This window comes from Python bivittatus, unplaced genomic scaffold (assembly GCF_059951505.1).
Source record: "Python bivittatus isolate LINGU-HERP-01145 unplaced genomic scaffold, Pbiv_v1 ctg000680_np1212, whole genome shotgun sequence".
In the NCBI taxonomy this organism is placed as follows: domain Eukaryota; kingdom Metazoa; phylum Chordata; class Lepidosauria; order Squamata; family Pythonidae; genus Python; species Python bivittatus.
In genome coordinates, this window is record NW_028277095.1 from 9,403,808 (window position 1) to 9,428,314 (window position 24,507).

General features: G+C 42.7%; 1 protein-coding gene and 1 pseudogene across 1 annotated transcript; both read right to left on the minus strand.

Annotated features, from left to right (window-relative positions):
* Positions 1-601: 601 nt before the first annotated feature.
* Positions 602-22,578, minus strand: STAMBP (STAM binding protein). The gene is made up of 10 exons (XM_007430868.4): positions 22,428-22,578; positions 20,133-20,346; positions 14,254-14,329; positions 12,986-13,081; positions 9,208-9,571; positions 8,013-8,137; positions 6,042-6,179; positions 5,094-5,206; positions 4,464-4,563; positions 602-872 (listed from the first exon to the last, which is right to left on the minus strand). The coding sequence occupies exons 2-10, from the start codon at positions 20,333-20,335 to the stop codon at positions 816-818; spliced, it is 1,272 nt and encodes a 423-aa protein (XP_007430930.1). The 5' UTR covers positions 20,336-20,346; positions 22,428-22,578; the 3' UTR covers positions 602-815.
* Positions 20,556-21,950, minus strand: LOC148214418 (uncharacterized; annotated as a pseudogene).
* Positions 22,579-24,507: the final 1,929 nt, after the last annotated feature.

Genomic DNA, 24,507 nt, shown 5'->3' on the forward strand with positions numbered 1-24,507 from the left:
TGTCACATCCTTTTCTGCACATGGGATGTTGCAATCAGTTTAACAAGTGCAAACTACTAAGAATGTATCAAAATGTAGTCTAGCCCTTCACAGGCTTTAAAACATAACTGTAGGAACATTAAGCTTGATTGATATATTATTTTAAAATGTATATATTCTTAAAAAGGAAGATGTCTAACAAAAGAGCCAGCTAGTTATTTCAAGAAACTCCTTTGGATTCTCTCTCCTTAACTCCACAAATTCCTTCCTTAGAACAAGATGTCATTATCTGGGGAAGAGAAATCTGATCACAATAGACAATGGTCTGATTTTCTTTGTGGGCACTTACTTCTGTCCAACACAAAAACTGCTTTATTACTGCTCACTAAAGTCAACATTTTTGGCACAGCACAGTCAAGCATGAGAACTCCAAACCATTGATAGGATTGATGCAGTTTTCCAAGAACATGCAAGAGCTGAGATCTTAACACAGAGAAGGATGGATGTGTTCTGAGTCAAGGAAAACACTTCTGAGAAGTTGTTCCTGTTTCTTTGTACCTCTATGTGTGTTCTGGAGCCTGGTTTGTTGAAAAAAATCAGTCAGCAGCCATGACTTGCTGTATCAAGGTTAAGGTTAATTTCAGTTTATAATTTTGTTTTACTGATCTCAATGTTCTGATGCCCCAAACTATTATTTGCATGTGATCAAAGAGAATGCAACATTTCTTTGATGTTACAGGTAAGATTCTGGGTATCACTGCATAGAAAGTGAGAGAAGCAACCATAAATTAGCTTTAAGAAGGACAGTAATAGCTGATAGAGGCATAAAGGCAGTCTTATCGAAGGTCCAATACTACCACTTCTTGTTCCATGACGGTCACATGGTTGCAAGTCTGAAAAAGAGAGAGAAAAGAAAATCATGGCAGTTGGGAACAACAGACACATACAAACTGAAGGGCAAGATCCTTATCTGTAACTGAGGAATTCTTCCTTGGAGAGGGGGCTGTCCTCCTATCTCCTAAAGAGGCAGTGGTTCACCCCCTCCCAAGAAGCCTTCGCTAGACCCAACTGTTCTGGACAATTTTTGTCTAGTCTCCAACCTTCTCTTACTAGAAAAGGTTGTTGAGAAGATGGTCACGCAGCAGCTCCAGAGAATCCTGGAAGAAGCAGATTATCTGGATGCTTTTTAGTCTGGATTCAGGCCTGTGTATGGTAAGCAGCAATGGTCGCACTTCTGGATGACCTCTGGTGGGGGTTTGGTGTCCATCCTTGCTCTTGACCTCTTGGCAGCTTTCAATACCATCAACCATGGTATCTTTCTGGATTGGCTCCAGGGGTTGGGAGTGGGGGCATTGTGTTGTACTGGTTCTCTTCCTCCCTCTGGGGCCAGTTCCAGTCAGTGTTGATCGGGGAGGGGAAGAGGTCCTGCCCTTAGCCCCTGCTTTGTGGGGTTCTGCAGGGTTCAGTACTCTCTCTGCTCCTGTTTAACATCTACATAAAGCCACTGGGTGAGGTCACCCAACAGCACCAGGTAAGGTGCCATCAGTACATTGATGATATCCAGATTTATATTTCCATCCCAAACCCTCCAAGTGACGCTGTGGAGGTCCTGTTTTGGAGGCTGTGGGGCGTTGGATGGGGAACAATAGGCTTAGCTCAACCCCAACAAGATGAGGGGGTTTGGTTTTTAGGGGTCTCTGGTTCGAGGGACTTTCCATCTCTTGTTCTGGATGGGGTTGTGCTACCCCAAACAGACCTGTGTGCAATTTGAGGATCCTCCTGGACTCATGGCTTCTGTTTCAGGAGGTGGTGGTAGCTGTGGCCAGGAGGGCCTTTGTGCAACTCCATGTTATGCACCAGTTATGCCTGTTCCTGGACCGGAGACTCTGTTCAGAGTCACTCACACCTGGGTCAGCTCCTGAATGGACTATTGTGCAATGTGTTTTAACATGGAGTGGCTCTTATAGAGCATCTGGAAGCTACAGCTGGTGCAGAATGCAGCGGTGTGGGCAGTTATTTTATTATTTTATTTTTTAAATTTATTATTAAAGTTGTATGCCGCCCATCTCCCCCAACGGGTGACTCCACTTCTCAATCAGTGCATGTTACACTTCTGCTCTGTGAGCTGCACTGGCTGCCAGTATTATTCCAGTTTCAATTTAAGGTCCTGGTGATGGCCTATAAAGCCCTTCATGGCTTGGGGCCAGGACCATCTCTCCCTGATTATGTCTACCCTTCCCATTAGGTCTGGCATAAGAGGCATGTTCTGGGTGCCCTCTGCAATGGAACGTTGTCTGGCGGGGCCCAGGAAGAGAGCCTTTTCTGTCGATGTGCCTGCCCTTTAGAACACCATCCCCCAGAGATTAGGGATTTTGGAGGGTATAGTTCATTCTGTCTGGCAGATACTGGCCCTGCCAACCTGCGTGGGGCAAGAAAAGAGGCAGCCAACCCTGGGGGTGGCTAACACCTTGAAGATGCTCCTGTATGTTAATGCCTTTTCTATCAGTAGCACCTTGGAAGATATGGTTATTTATGTATGCATTTGTTTTTTATTGTGTTTTTATACTATTTTTACTGCATTTTAATTAATATTTATTTTTTGTTTTTATTGTAAACCGCCCAGAGTCACTTCCTAGTGAGATGGGCAGTGACCAAATTTGAAATATAAATAAAAAAATAATTTGAGTGAAGAGCAGTACTGATGGGGACACAAAGAGGATCTAACCTATGCGTACAGGAATGCATGAGCCCCACCCCCTGTTCATAATCCATTTCTACCCTGCTTGCCACAGAATTTGTGCATTGTTTATTCTGAGAGATGACAAAAGGGATCGGCCATGATTGCAAGCCAATTGGGGAAAAATGGGGAGTGTTGCCTGTGGGACCAGAATCCGGGTGAATGAATAGATAAGGATTTGATTTGATGTGGCTTGCTGAGAACTCTGCACAAATAATAAGAAGCTGAAGCCATTTACGTGCAGCGGAATGATTAATGCTGTCTATGGAATGGGGGTGGGGATGGGAGGCACATAGCTTTGATTCTGAAGTTCCTACAGATGCATCCTATCTCAGACGTGAACTAACATGATATTGGAAATTGATGGCATTCTGCTTTGCTAGCAATTTCAGTACCAAACTGCTTAAAAGCAGCCTTTCTATATCAGAAAAAAGAAAAAGAAAAATGAAAAATATCCAGGATTACATGCATTTAGGGTTTAGGGATAACTTATATTAGCTTAAATTTATAATTCAGACACTGATCTATTTAATGTTAAGCTGCACATTTTTCAAAGTTGCGTATGCAGAATCAAACGTGCAAAATGGCCCTAATTTGAGTTTCAGTGTATATTGTACTCTGTCCATTTTTGTGTGGCTTTTCATTTGTGGAGACTGCAGAGTGCATTTAAAATTGCAGAGATTCTATGCTGGTCGCTTTGGCATTTTGTTCACGGTCCTCTGCCCTCTCGATCCAACCCATGGTGCGTCTACTGCAAACACATCCTTGACTTTGTTGGTTTGCTGCAGTCGGTTTACACTTAGAAGCACTGAAGGGACTATCTCAATAATGAACAAGTATAATGTTTCTGACTTATCGGTTTAATTGTGTTCTCTTTATCTAGTTTTAGGGATTGTGTGGAGAACAGGCCACATTTTAGGTCACATTTATGCAGAAATACTGAAAATTCAGAAGTTCACAAACTTTTAAGCACAACTGTAAACTTACCAATCACCCAGGGCAATGGGAAACTGTTTGCCTTCCTGACTGCCTGCAAAGTTCAGGCACAAGCAACTTAGACTTTACTTTACTTCAAAATGCTCAGAGGGCAGACGGGAAACAAAACACAAAACAAAGAAAACAAATGGCAAAATCAAGGGAGGAGGATGCCTGGCAATGGATCGGCTGTTGCAGTTCAGGGGCATCTCGCAGAGTGAGAGGTGACTGGAATTTACTTCCTGCTGCCCCAGTTTAAATAATCTGAGGTGGTTACTCAATGATGCATCAGAAGCCTGTTTCTTATTGTCAAGAAAAAAAAACCACTTCCTAACAGCACTTTGAGTGGGAGTCAGATCTACACTGATCTTTCGCACTTTAATGGCAGTTGGACGCCTTTTTTAGGAAGGTTTGGAGGTGGAAAATTTAGGGAGGAGGGGGGAAGAGATGGGAACAAATTGTTTGTTGACCTGAACAGGCAGACCACCTTCCCACTAAAGGACCACTGCTTTGCTTATTTATTTATGGAACATATAAAGCTGCCCAACTCTATGATGATGCTGAACCGCGTAGAGTAAAAAGAATCAAATCATACAATTAAGAAACGCAAAAACAGAAAACCCACCCAAGTACCAAAAGAGTGACCAAACACGCAGGACGCGCTCCCCGTTCCAACCCAAGGCCTGGAGAAGGAGCTGGGTTCAGCACAAGCAAGGCTTGGGGAAGCACCTGCAACCCGGAGACGGGCCCGTCTCCTCTCTCGGATACTCACCGTGAAGAGGGGAGGGTCTCTGCAGTGGGGATGGAACCCTTTCTGTCTGCAGGAAGAGATCTCGTCCATCCCATGGTCTGTCAGTTTAAAGAATCCAGTCCTAGGCAACAGTAATTGTGGACAAAATCAGCTGACCTCAAACTCTGCAAATGGCTTCAGGTGGACCCCTTCTTTATTATCTTTGTATAGGGCCAAGAACAGTTTTAAACAAGTTCAGAAGAACAGACGGAGAGCTATACCTTGAAGGAACCTGTCCAAAACTGAAAAATTACTTCATGCCTACAACAGTGCAACCCTGGTTATCTACCATAGGGATCATTCGTTATGTTTTGTTCTTCTATGCTCCACGCATTCTCAATTTTGGCTAAGTAACCCCCAACAGGTAGACTGGAATAGAATTGGAATTGCCACAGGATTTGAACAAACTAGCCTCATTAATGAAATGCTTAAACTGAGCTGGGACCCCTCTGGATCACAATCTCTCTCAACTTCATTCGTTATTCAGGGAGGCACAGAGTGGGTCTGAGCTTTGGTACTCTGCCCCTTAAATCAATATTAGATCCCAAATGGAACCCTGTGATCTTGCCCAGTCTTAAAACCAATCCGGATACTCCCAATGCAATAACTTACTCTTGATATTTTGGTGAACAAACAATAGCTATAGACTCTGGCAACATCATTTGATAGGAGCAATGGGTGTGCAAATCCACACTGGAAAGGAAAGCAGTTTGGGTAGGATGAGTCTAAAGGAGGAAAAGGAGGGTAGATGTCAAGATGAAGCAAAAAACCGCATTTTGCTTAACTTTGTTTCACTCTGCTTATCATTTTTCCATTCTATTTTTTTTAAAGGCTGAACAAAAATTTTCTTCTGTACTTTCTGGGGATAAACATTTTTTAAGCAGTGTCCCTTAATATATTGCTGGATTTTATTCTCAAAAATGTATTTTTGTGTATAGTTTTGAGACACCTGTCCACTCATTAACAGATGCTTTTTGTACCCATTCAATGAGAAAAAAAATCTAAAATGTGGAAAATATGAATCATGAAGAGTATTACAGCAATTCTGTTTGCATATAGGATCAAGGGATAAGAATCACTGAATTGCATTTCTCTTCCCTAAATCAAGTCGTTCTCCAGAGCACCCAAATGAACACGAGAAAACATGAACATGGTCCTCTGCAAACTGTTATCAAAGCTTCTGTAATCTCCAAAAAGGGCTACCCAGTGGGGACACAGAGTGTTGGCTGGCAGGGGTCCTCCCTAAGGGCATGTGAATGACATCGACTGTAGGACCCAGAGGCAACCCACCTGGAGACTCTACTTTGAAGAAACAGCTTCTGAGGGAGAGGACCTGGGCAAGACCGGAGGCGAGCACTTGAAGGGGATACAGGCACAAAGGCACTGGGAATGGTTGTGCCTGGCTGCTCAGAAACCGAGAGGAACTGCCTAAAAAGAGGCTCTGCGCCCCAACAGTCTTCCTCTGCCTTGCAGCTATTCTGTCTGGGGTTCAAAGGAGATTCCCCCACCCCCTGCAGGCAGGTTTTGGGCCCCGGAAGGCCCTGGGCCAAGGAGGCTTACGTGGATCCATCCCAACGTGATCAGGCTGTTCTGATCCTGGATTAGGAAGAGCTCCTCCTCGTTCTCGGTGTTGCAGTAGTCAGGGCCTCCGTACTGCTTGGGAACAATGACGTGGGTTACTGTGAATTCATTCCTCATCTGATGGGAGAGAGAAAGAGGATCAAAGGTCACAAAAGGAGAATCAGCAAATAGCCTTTTGAGGTAAATGTTTGGCAGGCAGGCTTGGGCATATACTCAGATTAAATGTAATCAGCATCCTCTAAGATAGGTTGGTTTTAAAGTTCCTCCACAGAATTTCAGAAGCACAACTTGGCTGCAGCTTTAGGAACAGAGGAATTGATAAATACACACAGGGAAGAGAAGGTATAGGTTTAATCATGAATGAAAGAATTAAAATGTCAGAATGTAGGAACTGGTGTCAACTGTGAGAGTATATTAAAGTACAAATTCATATGTTGGTGACAGCTGCATGTGAATGATGATAATGAAAGGACCAAGAATGAGTTTTGGGAAAAAATGTACAAACTTCTGATGAAAGTTATTGAGGAAAAAATATGTTGGTTGGAGATGTAAAGGTATGTCTCCTTTTGCATGCAGGTGATGCAGCATCACTGGCTGAGAGCCCACTGACTGCCACCTCTGTTAGAGTGCATGATGCAATATGGAGAATGGATCTGAAAATTAGTATACTGAAGACAAAGGAAAACAGACTGAACAACTGCCAGTTATACATTTAAATTTACTAAATATGGGGAAAAGGATGGAGAACTTTTAAGAACATAGCACAGAAGAAATAGGCAGCATGTGGCCTGCTACAAGGAATGCTTGTCAAAAAGGAAAATGGCTGTGTATAAGAGCATACCTCTCTTCGCTTTAGTTATATGGCAATGAGAGTTCTCATGTCAGGAGAAACACAAAAGTTGAATGCAGTGGAAGAGAGAAGAAGAGACAGGAATGGGTAAAAACTGAGAAACCACTACAAAAGAAGTATGTTGAAGTGGTTTAACATAAAGAAAATGAATGAGGACTGAATTCCAAAACAAACATAAGAAGGAAGAGTGAATATATTAAAAGGAAGGGGGAAATCAAGAATGTCTTGGTTGCGTAGAGATGATGAGAGCCTCAAGAAGAAAGAGGTGAGACATTTGAAGTACAAAAGTGTGAATTGCTATACGGATGCAATGAGAGCAACAATGTTTTTTTTGCAAACACAGAAAGTCATAAGAGACATATAGTGAATTGTGCTGATATAAACTAGATTTCCTTTTCTCTCATCTTTTTCCTTTAGTTTCTTTTTCCACTATTTCTCACTCTTTTTCTGCACTCTGCATAATGTTGCTTACCCCAAAATAGAACAGAATGTATGTTGTTAGAAAAGTAATGTGGCTGTTAATGGAGTCTAGGATTTCATCTTCCAGCATGCCCGTGCAAGAAAAGAGAAAAATATTTAAAAGAGGCCCAATTTCTACCTAGCTCACGTTGCATCTCTGCCTGTATGGATGATTGTGCTTCTGAACCTCATCCAGTTTTTCCTTCTGTGAAATGGTATTTTGCTGTCCTTAAATTAAAGGCGCAGCTCGGGCACAACTTCCGCTTTCACTGAATTTATGGGGCAAATTCCTTACCATCTGCAACCATTCAAACCCTGAATTCACTCTAGGCCTAAAAAAATTAGAGACTCCTGGTATGAATGTAATAATAGCATGTAATCATGAGACATACTTAAATTACAAAAATCCATTATGGAAGGCAGCAGTTTCTAAAACTACCAGGATCAAAATAGGACCCTGTAGTTCTTCTGTCCAATCAGGCCGGTTTCCTGTCCCCATATACTTATATACTTCCTTCTATGATGAATAGGGAGACCTGTATTATTATTTAGGTCATTTCCAAGTGAGCAAGTTACCAGTTCAGGAGAACTGAAGAGAAGACAACCACATACTCCCTTCAGGATTTATGACATCATCTTACCAGCTTCCCACAAAGGATCCCACATGTCTCCACACCTCTGGCTGTGTTTGCATCTGCCAGCTGCAGAAATTTATGACAGAGCTCCCTGGGGACAATGATGTGGCGAAGACCTTCTATAACTGCATCTGGAGGGAAAGAGCAAGATCACAGGTGTTACAGGCCCAATTCCAGCCTAGCTGCCTCCCCAACTTGCTAATTTTCTAAGCAGAGACCGTTTTATATGGAGCATTCATCACAAACTGAACCTGCAACCTAAAAGGCGTAGTCTCTCTTGGTATTTGCAAAAACAGGGCACAGAAAAATGCTGACCTGACATCTATGCTTTTAAATGGCCAAGTGTTATTTTAACTAGAGCAAACAGCAACCAAAAATAGTGAGATTTAATCAGCTACCCAACATCAGTGCTAGAAATCTTTTTCAAAAGTGGTTTTGTGCTATTCCAAAGACAGGGCTGTTTTTTTAAAGTCTTCAATAAAAATCATTACTTCTAACCCTGTTACAAAAACAGATCACTGCAACAGCACCATCTACATCCTAGAAAACTTTCTGGGAAATCTGAAAACATTTCTGCGACAGGAATATGGGCAGGGAGCAGAGTTATTGCCAGGACCCACCATTTGGTTAAAGGCCAGGGTTTTCCAGTTAACAGCTGAAGACTGTCACCTTGCTAAACCTTTCCTTGAGGAAAAACTTTCTCCAAGGCCAGGTAACATAACACTTGCCCACCTTGATCTCTTCAGAAGGTGGAGGTGTGGTAGGAACAGGATGGGCTTTCATTTGGAGACTCTCTCCCCAAGCCCAACACATCTGCTTCCAGGCCATCTTGCTTAGAAGGCAGATGGCAAGAACCAGCTCTGGGACAGTGGCACAACACTAGCTAGCTATAAAGCTGGTAGGAGAGACTCAAACAGGAGGCAAAGACTGGAGAATTCTTCAAGCAGATTTGATTTTGGGAGGATTTAGGTTTTGGGAAACAACAGATTTCAGATGGCAAAATAAATGCCAAGCAATCCAGAAGATCTGCTAAGAAATGTCCAGTTCATTAGAACCAGTATTTTAAACAGATCAAATGTTAGCATCTTAAACATTTCATCACTGTGGGGAGGGGGGATTCTTTTGAGCTTTGTGAGTCAGCTCTGACAAGACTATCATTGCATTCCCATAGAAGGTGTATCAAATTCATTCCAAAACATACTGTTTTCTGAGTTTCCCAAAGCTCCAGGTTTTAGAGACCTGTCCACAATAGGTGGCTTTGGCAGTCCACTTCCTCCACCAGGGCTCAAAGGTTGACCAGCAGACATGAGAGTTCGGGGGTCAGTGGGGGGCTTGAGCACACCAGTTACTAAGGGCCCCTCCAAGAGGTCTGTAGTTGCTGTCCCAAATTGCTGCACCACTCTCAGGCGCTCCTTCTCAAGCTCCTGGCGCCTGATCATGTCTTCAAAGGCATGGAACTGCTCCTGTTCAGCCTGCTGCTGTTTCATGCGGGCCACTCTTTGCCTCTCCTCCTCCAGCTGTTGCTGCAGGGCCAAGCTACGTGCAAATTCCTCCTCTTGCTTCTTCTGTAATGGGAAGAGAAGAGTCACCAGTGGATGTGGAAAATGACAGCAGGAGCAACACCCTTTGGGCATCTCTAAGAACTGGGCAAGATTTGAGGAGGGGAGCACATCTTTGGGAGAATATGGTCCAGATTCAACCTGTGGGTCTTAGCTAGCTAGAACAGGCTAACTGAACTAATAACACGATTAGTTTGTGAAGCAGCTTCCTATGTATTGTTTGCATTGTTTTAACTCTTCCCTTGTGTTCAAGAGAGCTAAAAACTTAGAAAACAACAGATGCCACATTAATGGCTAAGAGAAAAAAGTAAATAAAATCCAGAGCCAAGCAAGTAACTATAATGATGGATATATGAAAAAAAAAAGAAAAGAAATGGGCTAGCAAAGATTATTTCCTACAGATTAGCTTCATAATTCACTTCACCAAACGCTCCTGTCAATAAAATCTTTCCTAAAAACAAAGATCTGAATTCCGCAGGAAGAAGGCCACCAAAGAATGGGCCTCGTCAGGGAGAGTTCCAGAGCTCAGGAAACTCCCTCAAGTGTTGTCTCTCTGATCCCAACCAGACATGCTTCACTGGTGGAACACATTTAGGGTAATCTGAACGTGTGAACTGGCTCCTGCAGGAGAAAGTAGTATTTAAAGCATCCCAGATCCAAAATGTGTAGGGCTTTACAAGAAATAATTAGATCTTCTGACATAGAAACAAACCGGAAGCCCTTCAAATAACTGACCTGCATTGTCCCGTGCCTGCAAGCAACCCGGCTGCTGCATTCTGAACCAGCTGAAGTTTATGGGCATTCTTTAAAAACAACCCTATCTACAGTCGTTTCCAATATTCTGGGCAAAAGGTAACCCATGTATGTGCCGCCGTGGGAACTTTCCGGAAATGAGCCCACCTTTGGCAAAGACATGTCGGCTCACAACTATGCCAGCACCCAGTTGTGAGACAAGCTGTGGAAGCAAAAATTGCCCTGCCACAATCAGTTCGACTCTCAGCAGCTGTGGCTCTCTCATTTGGAAACTGTATTTCTGTTGGTGCCCTTTACAAATACATCTGCCTTTCGCTTAACTTATATTTGATTTTGTATTCAAATAAGCCCACCTCCCTCAATCTGTCTTTCTAGGACTTAGTCTTTAGTCCTGGTGATTGTCATTGCCCTTCTCTGAAACTGTTCCAGATTTCTTAAAATTATTGTTAATGTGTTGTGTCCAGAATTGGACACCTCATCACTCACAGGCTTTATCGTCCCAGAAGCTTTAAGAAGAGACAAGGGGACTGGCTCTCTTAAATCTGATCCTAACTAATAGAGAACAGCCGGTTGAAGAGGTACAAGCACTGAAAACCTGAGATGAAGTGATCGTGTTATTTTGGGTTTCAAGATACTACAGAGAAACTGGGGCACAGTCATACATGCACACTGACTTTAGGACAGCCAATTTCAGTAAACTTAAGAAAAAGCTTAAGCTTCAATTAGTTTAAGAGAAATACTCGATGGGATCCCATGGGCAGAAATTATCAGGTCAAAGGAAGTACAAGAGGGTTCGGAAATTCTAAAAAATGAAATACAGAAAGTAGAAGTACATCATTCTAATGAAGAAAAATGGGAGGCAGATTTGGCAATCTTTGTGGAGCTTTCAGCGGAACAAAGAGATAAAAGGGACATGTATATGGTGTGGAGGATGGGTGTAATCATCAGGGAGGGGTATCAACAAACAGGAAAATAGTTAGAAAAGCTAATGTACAAAAGGAACTTGGGCTGCAAGAGAAGCTAAAAGCAATGAAAAAAGTGGAAAAAGTGGAGGTGGGGGGAAAGGAGAGATGGACCTGGTGCTGGGACAAAGTGGACAGTAATATGGGTTGATCAAGAAGGAATTATGCCAAACCAACCTGATCTCCTTTTCTGCTAAAGCAGCTGGCTTAGCTAACCATGGAAATGCAGTTTACTATGACTTCGGCAATGTATTCAACAAATTCTCCCATGAAATTCTAGTAGAAAGTATGACAAAACATGGGATGGACTATGTCACCATTAGATTAATACAGTGCTGTTTGAACAACCACACAGAATGAATGTATGTCACTGGCTTCCCAATCAAGCTGGAGGGGAGATTGAGTGGCATCCGGGGGGACTGTTTTAAGCCCTGTGCTGTTCAATCTAAATGACTTGGAGAAGGGATTAGAAAATATGATTATCAAATATGCAAAAAACACAAAGAGTGGGGAACATCAAACATGTTTAGAGAGTAGTATCAGAATTGAGGAGAACCTTGACAAACTGGAACAATAGGCAGAAACCATCAAAATTAATTTCAACAGGGGCAGGGGCAAAATTCTACATTTTGAATAGAAAAAATTGAAGGCAATTAAAGGATTGGGGAAAACCACACAGGGCAATCGTGCATGTGAAAAGAATCACTAACTGAACATGAGGTGAGAGTGTGATGCAGCTGCAAAAAAAACCAAACACAATCCTAGTTGCATCAACAGAAGCATATTGCCAAAATCAAGTGAAGTCACTATTTTCTCTGTTCTGCACTGGTCATTTCAAACCTAGAATATAGCACTCATGACTGAGCACTGCAGTTTAGGAAGGACGCTGACAAACTGAAGTGCGCCTAGAAGAGAGCAACCACGAAAAGAGAAGAAAATCTTACGACGAAGGAGGGGAGGTATGTTTTTCCAGAAGAAAACTACAAGGACATGTGGTAGCTATCTTCTGAAGGGCTGTCATGAAAGATGGAGCAGAACCATTCAGAGTGGTATGGGTTTAAATAACAAGGAAACAGATTTTGGTGGGACTGCAAGAATTTCCTAATGTTAAGAGTTGTTCACCAATGGAACAGCCTGTCTTATGAGGTGATGAAGCCTCCTTTGCTGGAGGTATTCAGACATAGACTGAAGGGTGTCTCTTGAAGAAGTCACAGTAGTGGATTCCTGCAATGGACAGAGGGTTGGATCCAATCCAATCCCTAGATTCTATGGTCCACGTAGTTTTCTTAGCAACTTCTTCAATTACATTTCTCTGGCTCTTATTCAAATATTAATCAGGCCCAACTCTGCTTAGATACTGAACCCAGACAACATCAGCTAGCTGCCACAATTTATATTGAAACAATAACCAGATCAGGTATATGCCACTGTAGTTACAGTTAAATTAAATCATTTTTAGTTTTTGTTCTGGCCCTATCCACTTTTTATCTCGATGCAGCTTATTTTGTCCCTTGGCTGTGCATTTTCTCAGTATCTCCAAAGATACAACTGGGCGTCCTCAACAGAGCATAACTTCCAGAAGTTAAGGAGAAGCAGTCCAAACCACCAGAATTGAACTGTGAGCGTGACAGCCAAGCTGTGTGCTTCTGGCACAGCCAGATTAGGGCCAAAGCAACAGAGAGCTCCAGAACATCCTGTTACTCACCTTCCGTATATTATACTCTGCATATTCTTTGTTGTATTTTTCTAGAAGCTCCTTTTTCAACTCTTCTGCTCTAGGGAATGCAACTTCTTTTAGCTTCTGAGTTAAGGGAAAAAATAGCACAAAATTAGACTTTTGGAACTAGAAGTAAAGTTGCAATGAAGAGCAGTGCAGCTTATCATTGAAAAGCATCACCAGAAGACCATGATAGCCAATCCTCCTGGACATATTTCTAAACAAATTCTGCATGGAAATTCATGGAATCCATGCAAGCTTATCAGAAAGGAGGGAATCCGGTACTGAAACATAGAGAAAAGAGCAACAAGTCTTCTTGTCACCAGGTGCATCCCTCCAACGTCTAGAAGATCCTGGGTTCAAGCCAGAAAGAAAGTGGCTTTCTGCCCCCACCTCTCTCAAGGAGCCTCCATTACCAATGGCACACCTGGGAGAGGCTCCAAGAGAGCTACTGCAGGTTAAGGTCAACAAGACTTTGACAGGCTAAGCAACATTCATACCCCAAAGACAGGACACAGACTGATCCTTCTGAATCTTCTAGAAGAGTCACAAATGTTTCAGACCCCAAACTAAACCATGGCTTGGCTCTAGACAGACTCCATTTTCATGCTCCCCTTTCCTTCCCTGCCATAGATACAAGATTATTCACTTCCATTTTTAAATTAACCAGACTTAATTTAAGTCAGCCTAGTTTGATCTGTGATGTCATGCAGTTATGATCCTGGCCTGCTCAAGCTCAGCAGGACAATCCCAGTTCAGATACAACAAAACGTGAGTTTCAGACCAGAAGCAGATGTTTATGCTTTCTTTCTAGCCATGCCAGAGGAGGACAGAGAAGCTGGTAAATCCTAGGCTCTTCTGCACACTGAGCAATAGTTCAGGATCAAAGGCATGAGCAACAGCGAGCCATAGACTGCCCTGCTCCCCTCTGCCTTAGCTTGGTAAGAAGAGCAGAGGCATCACATCCAGAGTGAAACAAGCAGAGTTTCTCACATTGCACTGGCAAAGCTGAAAGAGTAAACGTGAGTTTAAACAGAGATGTTCAGTTTCACTCCAACAGTATTTTCAGGAGAAGGATCAAGGCAGATAACTTGTTTGTGAAGCTTTACTAGGTTAAAATTCTCATGCAGGACTCTCTCAAGAGAGGGCTTCTGAACATACTAAGTGGGCAAGTCAATTTACCTTTTCTCATTGCCAACATATGGGCAATTTTTAGGGGAAACCATTATAATAAGAAAAATATTTTTGTCACTTACTTTCACTGTCTCTCTCTTCTCTGGAATGATTGCAGTTTTATATTCATGATGCTTGGGGAGTTTCTCTAGGAATAGTCTGGGAGAACAGAGCACAAAGGGACATTAAGAGAGCACAAAGTATGCTTGATGTGCTGTAGCATATTTATGGCCAGTAGAAATCCTGGATGGCTAAGAACATATCTGCCCATTTTGATCAGAATACTTACACTAAAAATGAGAAATGTGAGGCTCTTCAGATGTGTTATTTATTATACTCAATTTTTTAATGCAAATATTGTATACTGTCCACTTGAATGGCTCTACTGTTCACTGCGCCTCCCTTTATTCCTTATCACTGGCCAAGCCGGTAAGGCTAGTAGCAAGGCCAGAGGGCATACATCCTTGGGTCATACTCTTAAAAGCATATTTCTAGAGACAAGATTACTTTCCACAACCAAACCACTTCTCTTTCCTTAAATATCTGGCATGAGAGGATAGTTCCAGGAAACCTCATCTTACACTGTGGCAACACAGTACTCTTCTTCAAAGCCAGTGCAGACAATCCCTGACCAGCTGAATCTGGCATAGAATCACTAATTCTCCCTGAGAAATTACATCTCTTTTGCTAATACGATCCTGAAGATCCAGTCCTGTCACCAAAGAGAAATTTAATTTGATGCAAAACAAACAAACAAACAGCCTTCAAGCCAGAACTGGGGGTTATTGTAAGATAAGCAGCAAAACACACTCTTCCCTTTCAGGAGACCGTAATATTAGATCTATATAACCTAGTTTGCTCCTACTCACATGCAAAATTCTGGAATTCTTACAATTAAGAAAATAACTGTTGTTTCATTGCAAACAAGTTCACAGAAAGCATACTCTAACTTACTCCAGACACTGCTTGTGTAAATTAATGGGTTCTCGCTCCTACACGTAACAGTTCAGAACAGTTTTGTGAAACTTCTGGAGGAAGAAATGGTGGATTTCGCAGAGCCAATGACTGCTGCAGAATGAAGAGTCGGTGAGTAGACCAGCTCTTCAATAATTCCTCTCCGGACAAGGAGTGAACTTGAGATCACCTACAAGTGCTCTAGACAGTTGCTTCTCGCAATGGGACCACAAGATAGCAGCCTCCAGTGGGTTTAGAGCTCTAGGAGATGAAGGAATAACCGTCTTGCTCAAACCGGGGTCAGTGTCTTCAAAGGATACTGGGTTCACATACTTCCTTTTCTAATCACTTTCAGAAATTGCTTGTTAACTGTTTTCCAGCTATTAGAGACCTTTGGATCTATAGGTCTGACAGCACTGGGTGAGTTTCCTTCAACCCTTAGCAAAATAAATTTATAACCACAATTTTAAGAACTTTAAAAAAATTGTTTGGAATAAACAGCAAAAGGAGATTTAAACTTTGATTTTAGAAAGTTACAAACGGACTAAGGTTCTAGATAAATTTGAAAGAAGATTTTGGAATTAATTATAAAGAATCCTTCCCATGGGAAAATGCTTTTGTTCTGAATTTTTTTTAAAACATAAGATTTTAAAAATTGGACACTAGAGAGAACTAGAGGGAACTAAAGATTACAATTAAACTCAACTTACAAGTACAGAATGAAGCAAAATATTCTAATATTGGACATATTGAAGGATATTTTTGAACAATGGGCTCAGAAGTTAATTTTAAGAGTGTCAACAGAGACATCTGCCTCTATGGAGAGACTGTGTCTAAAATATATTTTGCGGAGTCCTTGGTGCTCTCTGAGCTTGGTTGTTTGACTGCAGATGTTTCATTACCCAACTAGGTCATGTCATTAGTGCTAATGAGTGTGGAGTTTGCTCACTGTTTATATACAGTAGTTTGCCTTGCCAGTGTTGGTGGAGGTGTAGTTTTCTTCTTGGTAGTTCCTTGATTAGGGTATTGTTTTCTCCTTGATTGTCTGGGTTAAGGTTAGGGTTAACACCAACTAGCAGTCAGAAGACACGATGAAAACTCCTTAATTTCACAACACATAGACAGACTCAACCATAGTTTCAGTTGGGAAACTGTGAGCATCCTAGACAAAGCTAAATCCAAAAATGCTAGGGAATTCCTGGAAGCTTGCCACTCAGACACATCAGCCATCAATAGACACATAGAGAAAAACCACATTTATACACCATTCAAAAGAGACAATAAAAAAGCTAAGAAAGAAACAAAAAGACCAGAACACATCCTCTCCAGCAGCCTACACCCAGATAAACAGGGATTAACACCAGACAAACAATCAAGCAGAAAACAATACTCTAATCAAGGAACTACCAAGGAGAAAACCACACCTCCACCAACACTGGCAGGGCAAGCTACTCTATATAAACAGGGAGCAGACCCCACACTCCCTTGCACTGATGATGTTACCTAGTCAGGTAATGAAATGTCTGCAATCAAACAACCAAGATCAGAAAGCACCAAGTACTCCACAGTTCAACCCTGAGTTACGTATATTCTCTTCTATTGAAAAGATGTTATGGAAGAGGAACAAGTTCTACCTGATGAGTACGTGACTGAGTTGAAAGTAGATTTACAAATGACAGGTTACAAGAATGACATAGAAAAAGACGTTACACGGGACATACAAAAGAAACTGGCTGATGTCTTAATAATTTAAAGGGATATACAAACAATAAACCAAGAGAGTGACCTGGATAATTTTCCTATATTGGATTTATAAATAAAATTTTATAAATAAAATTTTCAATAAAATTTTCAATAAAAATTCCTATATTGGACTTTTGCTGGCACCAGGATTGAAATTACAAGGCTTTAAGGATTTGCTTAGAGATAAGAGATGGGACATGGGAAGAAGAGATCGTTTGTTGTATTATAAGAGGAGGTGATAAGTTACTATAATAGTTTATACTTGTGCTGAAGGTGGGAAGTCACTTCTTTTTAATTTCCTTTCTTTGCTATATTCTTACTTTTCTTTCTTTTCTATTTCTATTTCTATTTCTCTTTCTTACTTTTTTCTTTCTTCTCTGCACCTTCTACTTTTTAAAATTCTTTTATCTTTTCAGTTGGCATTAGTTTTTACTGTTGTCATTAAAATCTTTAATAAAATTACTATTAAAAAAGAAAAGCCCCAAATCTTAATCATACCATAATAATCAAAACTACTTACAGCTTAATTTTAATACAAGTTGCATTTTAATTTGCATTCTAGTACAACGAAGGATCAACTAACATTTTGCCTCTGAAAATAGCCCTTTAGGAAACACATTTGTTTCTCAGCAACTTCTTCTTCATGAAATCATATAACTGGAGCACGGTTACTATGAATTTTTAAAGCCCTCCCTGATGAATCCCATTCAAACATTTGATCATCAAAGACAAATTTAGATCTTTGCTGATGGCATTGGGATCATCAGACACAATGCTGAAGGAGCCAAGCAGTGTCTTAATGAGCTCAATATGGCGACTAGTGCAGTCAGCCTGAAAATCAATTGGAAAAAAACCTAAGTACTTGTGAAACCTAGACCATGCAATGAAACTAGATGGTATGGGATGTTAATTCCTACATCTACCTCGGCCAGGAAATCAACACCATGGACTAACTGACCAAGACACATCACACCCAAAAACTGTGGCATGGCTCAGCTTGCTACAACAGATGGGAAACACCAGGGTGGGAGTGGACGTCTTCAATACCAGTGCTGACCTACAACTGCAAAGTGTGGAACCCCAGAAAATCAAAAGCAAAGTGGCTTTGAGTTATGTAGCGTGCAACGGAGAAGGAGTGCTACAAATCTCACTCAGAGATTTAATCCAAAATGTAGAAATGTGTTGCAAAACCAGCCTTAAAGACATAATCAAAGTAGCCAGAAACGCAAATACAAATAGGCAAGGCACGTTGTATTCCGGCCTGGCTACAGATAGGCCCAAAAAACATTCTGGTGGTCATATAACATTGTATGTCAACAAGGTCAATCTCTTATAAAACGGGGAGATGAAATATTTAAAAACCTTGGGCCCAGCTGGAACATTCTAGCAATGGACAGTACACAGTGTAAGCATCTATTGGCATCATTGCTTCAGGCAGTGAACCTATTTGAATGAATATGATGACTGAAGTAATTAAATGGAATTAGAAAACAGAGTAAGCCCCCACAGACATTTAATTTAGGGTACACTGAGTTCCGTAAGACAATTTCCCATTAGGACATTCACAAACATGGATCAGCAGAACGCGCAAAATAATCTGCATGTATTTGTCTCAAGCTTTGATAAATAAAATTTGATAAATAAAGCAGATTTTCACTTTTACCTCCCAATAACACCATAAAAGTTGAAGAACCAAGGTTAAAAGAAGTTGATGGCTAAACTACTGGTGGGAAAATTGTGGAAAGTTTTGGTATTTTACCATTTTGTTGAAGCTAGTATTTTCTTTCCAGCACTAACTTTTCCTCACAATATTGAAAACAAAGTGAACAATCCATCCTCAGCAAAATAACTCATTCCACAGCCCACTCCGTGCAAGCTGGATATTTGATTCTGACCATGTTTTGAAGACAAGCTAACTATGGCTTATGAGTTGTCAGGTTTTTTTCCCCCCGCACTCAAGCATGACCGATTCTGTGGCGGCTGCCTGGACTAGTCCCTGTAGTTTTCTTGGCAACATTTTCAGAAGTAGTTTGCCATTGCCTGCTTCTTAGGGCTGAGAGAGAGTGAATGGCCCAAGGTTACACAGCCAGGCAGGACTAGAACTCACAGCCTCCCAGTTTCTAGCCTGGGTTGCCTTAACCACTACACCAAACTGGCTCTCTATGGAATAAATTATCTGATTAATTGTAAGTGGTTCTCTGTGGTGTCTCAAGTAGGTATAAAGTTATAATGTACGAAGCACATTGAACGTGAAATATCTTAAGAATGAAACACCCTGATTCTAATTCAAATAGCTACTCTAATCTTGCTGAAAGTATTCAACTGTTTTGAGCTCTAATCTGGAATGATTAGAACACCCCCAGAATCAGAAGAACCTGTTCCAGACTCAAAGCAATTGTTTCACACTTACTTTGAATACAAGACTTCTGCACAACCTTATATAAAATGAGTGTATCATATATAAGGAAGTTTAATGTATCATAAAGAAAACACAGAGAAAAGAAACTAACAATACTTTGCAGATTAAGGATGGCAGCTGTTGATTTAGGACAGGGACAAATAATGGCTGTGACCTTGTTAACTAAAAACGCCACTGCATTTGAATTTTGATTTACAAAATAATGGGTATCTGCAGGATTGTTTGCAGGAAGTGACAGCAGCTGCCATTTTGCACGCATGCAAGCAGGATGGTTGCCAGTTTGCCTCCCACTGGAAATTCTTCCCCTCTGCGGTTGGGTAGTAGCTTCTGGCCCAGGGAAATCCTGTTGCAATGCTTAAGTGGGAGAAGAAGGTCTTGAGTTAGGGTTAGCCCCGACCATAAGGCCATTCATAAGCTTCACATATCACTTCACTTTCACAAGTCATTCAGGAACGTGTGGAAAACAGTTCTTCCTTGGTGAGTGCCTCCAAGGAGCTGGTGTCCCTGCTCAAGTAAGACTATTACCTTTTTATTAATCTCCTAAATCAGGGATGGGGCAATTATTCATCAATGTCAAAATTCAAGTGAGAAATGTTCTGACAAAACAACCAAACAAACTTTTTGGAGAAATTCTAGTTTTGGCTCCTATTTATTTTAGCTGGATGATGCAACAGTCACCTCCCTCTTTTTATTTAAAAGCTGAGACAAAAATGGATGAACTCAATGAATAAGAAGTTTAGCCAAATCTTTTACAAATTCCAGGTGACTAGCTGGTTTTGTAACACAAAGTTATTCTACTGATTTGTCAGAATAGAGGCTTATTATTGAGCAATACTTATTTCTTACGTAATGTATTTGTTGTACAATATAAAGGCACGTTCGATGTTGCCTTCTTCAGAATAAATAGTTGCCATCCGGATAATTTCAACACCTGAACGGTAGTATCTTCGTGGTGGAATATCTTCATTCACCTCCACACTGCTCCCCATTTGAATAAGACCTCTGACCCGGTCTTCTGGGGGCAGGCTGACATCAGCATGGTCAGGCATATAGGTTCAATCTGTAAGAAGTGATATTATCTGAATGACATCATTTGTATCGAAGTAAGTTATTTATTCCATATTTTTATTTATTTATGCCATTTCTATAGCTGCCCATCTCAATCCAAGTGACTCTGGGTGGCGAACAATTTCAATAATTAAAACCATTAAAACCATTACAAATCATACATATAGGCAGCAGAGAATTATCATAAAAATTACATAAAAATCAACAGTGCAACCAGGAAACGGGGCCCTTTACACTTTTGGGACCCCAGGTTTGGGCACATAGCCAGGCTTTTAAAGTCTTATAAAAGTCTAGCAGGGTCGGGGCCATCCTGAGCTCCAAAGGAAGAATGTTCCAAAAGGCAGGGGCTACTGCTGAAAAGGCACGCCTTCTGGTGCCCACCAGCCGACATTCTTTGGCCAATGGGATCTGCAGCACCCCCAATCTACTAGAACAAATTGGACAGGTAGAAACTATTGAAAGAAGGCAATCCCTTAGGTAACCTGGTCCCAAGCCATGCAGGGCTATAAAGGTGACAACCAGCACCTTGAATTGCACCTGGAAACACACTGGTAACCAATGCAGCTCCCATAGTAGTGATGTTACATGTGCTGTATATCTGGCACCATTTACTACCCATGCAGCTGCATTTTACACCAACTGAAGTTTCCGAACACTCTTCAAGGGCAGCCCAATGTAGAGCGTGGGGCAGTAATCTAAATGGGAGGTAACAAGTGCATGAGTGACTGTGAGCAGAGCCTCCCAGTCCAGGAATGGGCGCAGCTGGCATACAACCTGAAGGTGTGCAAAGGTCCTCTCAGCCATGGCTGCCACCTGCTCTTTGAGCAGGAGCCACGAGTCCAAGAGGACCCTGAGATTGCGCACTGGCTCTGTCTGGGGCAGTGCCACCCCATCCAATACCAAAGATGGGAAAACCCTGTCGCCAGGAGGACCAAATACCCAAAGCCACTCTGTCCTGCTTGGACTGAGCCGGAGCCTGTTGTGCCGCATCCAGGCCCGCACAGCCTCCAGACGCTGGGACAGGACCTCCACGGCATCACTCAATGGGCCTGGGGTGGAGATATATAACTGGGTATCATCTGCATATTGATGGTACCTCGTCCCAAACTGTAGGATCACCTCACCCAGTGGCTTATACGTATACTCCAGTTTTCTTAGATGTGCAAGTATAACGTTGAATAACCAAGGAATAATAAGGAAAACTTATATCCGAAATCAAAGAGGCTCAAAGCACTAGCTTTACACAGTCTTTTTCAAAACACATGACATCAAGGAATGTTTTTCCCTATCAGCCTTGTCTCTGGAAGCAGGAAATGGCAACCTACACCCTCCTGCTATTAAAGCAATTTCAGTGAGAAAACTTTAGCTGAAGCTTCCTTTCAGCGCACAGATGCAGAGTATAGTCAGATAATTCTACAAACCACAGAGGCAGGCAACTGTCTTGTTCATGAGATCTGCTCCTAGGAATACAGTCCAGGGTGACTTTCCTGCAACATTTTAGTTGCAAAATTTGCCCCTTCCCAAAGAATTTTGTTTCAAGGACTGCTAAATGGATCTTGGGCCGTTATACTTTGTACAAGCATAGATCCTTTTCATACTTTCATACTTCAAACTTTAGGCCTTAAGGAGATCTAAAGAAAGTTCTCCTCCTTAGGAAGCTGTGGAAAAAGGACTTCATCCTGCCTATTTCATTCCGGCTCTGATTAAGGATACCACATTCGACTTGGGTTTGCAGAAGACACGCGTGTAAGTCTCCCGTTTCGTGTGAATCCAGCCCGTGTAGTTAGTTGTGGTTCAGTACGTTACGGGCCCCCCAAAACACTGTTAATTGAGCAAATCGTGGTTTACACCGCCGGCTGAGCGTTCTTCGCTCAGAGGACTCGGGCGGGAAGGAGCCGCGTCCCTCCGGCCTCCCCTCGAGGGAAACTCCTCCTCCCCAGGAGCCCGTCGCCCAGGCCCCCTTCGCCAGACCGGGACGGGACGGGCGGAGGCGCAGGAGCCCCTCGGGGCCAGCGCTGCCCGCCGTCCTGAGGGAGCGGGAGGGGGAAAGGCGACCCGCCCCCGCCGGCTGACCTGCACAAGGGCTCCCGGCCGGCGACGGGCTGCAGCGGGACCGAGCAAGAGTCGCTTCCGGGTTCTCTAAGCCAGCTCTCGGAGACGGGGATGGTGGCCGGAAGTCGAGGCGACGAGCTTCCGCTTCCTTCGGTTACCACAATCAACCCGGAAGTTTTTCCTGGGCTGCCCGTGAGAGTGGGGCCCCAGCTGAGGCTTCGGACAGTCACGACGGCCTGCGCGCGCCGCTTGCCCGTCCCCCTAAGCGGCGGCCTCGTTCCTTGCCGGGGCTGCGAAGGTTTCGAAGAGCTTCAGGCAGCCTTCGTAGCTTTATAAGCCCCACGCCAACGCGGGAGACGGGTTTCCTTTGCGGGGAGGCTTCGGCGGGACGAGGCCTGTGGCTCCAAAGGGCGGCTTCCTCTGCCGCAGCGTTTCTCAAACTTGGCGGCCTTAAGACGTGTGGACTTCAACTCCCAGAATTCCCCAGCCAGCATGCCAAGTGTGAGAAACGCTGCCCTACCGCATCATTTCATTAGGCCTGCCTCCTTGCTCGATTAATCACTGCCTGCAATCCCGCCCGCCCTCCTTCCAAGAATGATCCTGGAGTGACGGGAAGGGATCAGGCTGTCCCTCGAGTCGGCCCCCCGCAGGCACTGATAAAGACTCGTCAAAATGCTACCTACAGAACGAGCAGCATTGTGTTTCCAGGTTCTTTCTTTTACTTCTCAGAAACTGATGGGGGAAGAAGGCTTTTGCCCTTTGGTTTTACTTTTGGGCTTTGCCATAGGCCTCTGTTCGATCAGAGAGTACAGAAAGCGAAACAGAAGTGTGTTAATTTCACCATCTGGCTCCCAAAAGGTAAACACATTTTGGTACATGGTAGTTCTTGCTTAACGACCACAGTTGGAACTGGCAACTAAGCAGTGAGATCATTAAGCAAGACATCACAAGTGCGATGGGATTGACCTCACGTCCGCCACAATCATTAAGTGAGACATCCCATGACGACGATTTGTGATTTTGCTGTTGGCTTCTTCATTGACTCTGTTTGTCAGAAGCCATCCGTGAAGCATGCAAATGGCGATCTCATGATGCTGCAGTGGTCATAAACATCCAATGGGTGCGAAGCGCGTGAATCTTGATCACTTGACCACGGGGACACTGCAAGTTGTAAATAAGAAGACAGGTCATGAAGTTACTTTTTCAGTGCCATCGTAACTTTGAATGGTTGCTAAACAGGGCAGTCGTTAAGCGAGGACTATTTACATTTTGTGTGGTGTTCTGATGTTGTTCCTGGGATCTGTTGGAGCCCCTCGCCCAGCTTAGGAGTCACGGCCCCAGGTGTTCCTACCACCACTGGGACCACTCTGGCCTTTACTTTCCACTGTATGTATGTATGTACGTATGTATGTAGTGTTATAGAGCAAGCTTGATGTAACAGTTAAGGCACCAGGCTAGAAACTGGGAGACTCTGAGTTCTAGTCCTGCCTTAGGTACAAAGCCAGCTGGGTGACCTTGGCCAGTTACTTTCTCTCAGCCCTAGGAAGCAGGCAATGGCAAACCACTTCTGAAATCTTGCCAAGAAAACCACAGGGACTCATCCAGGCAGTTGCCAGGAGTCAACACTGACTCGAAGGCGCACACACACACGCATTATTGTATTGTATTATATATGCTGCAAATTTTATTTTAATGGCATTATATATTTCAGCTACTGCTTTTTCCAGACCACAAATTCTAAGCCTTAAGGACACCCTTTTTCCTCCAGCAGGAAATGCATCCCATAATTCCATCCACTCTACTTCAGTCACATACAGCCACTTATGGTTAGTTCAAGAATAACGTTATTTCTAGTTTCAAAAGAGCTACCTCTATGGAGCTGTAACTAATTTGATCAGGGATTAGCAACCTGATGCCTCCCAGTTTTTGGATTCAACTTCTATCCGTTCCAGACAGCACAGCTAATGCCAAAGGACTGTGAGAATTGTAATCCAAAAGGAAGTTTTCCCAAGTTACAACTGTAGCTTCTTTGAATCTCTTTACAAGCTTGAACCTCACAAATCTGAGACGGTAGAAATAAATTTCAAAAGAACCAAACCAG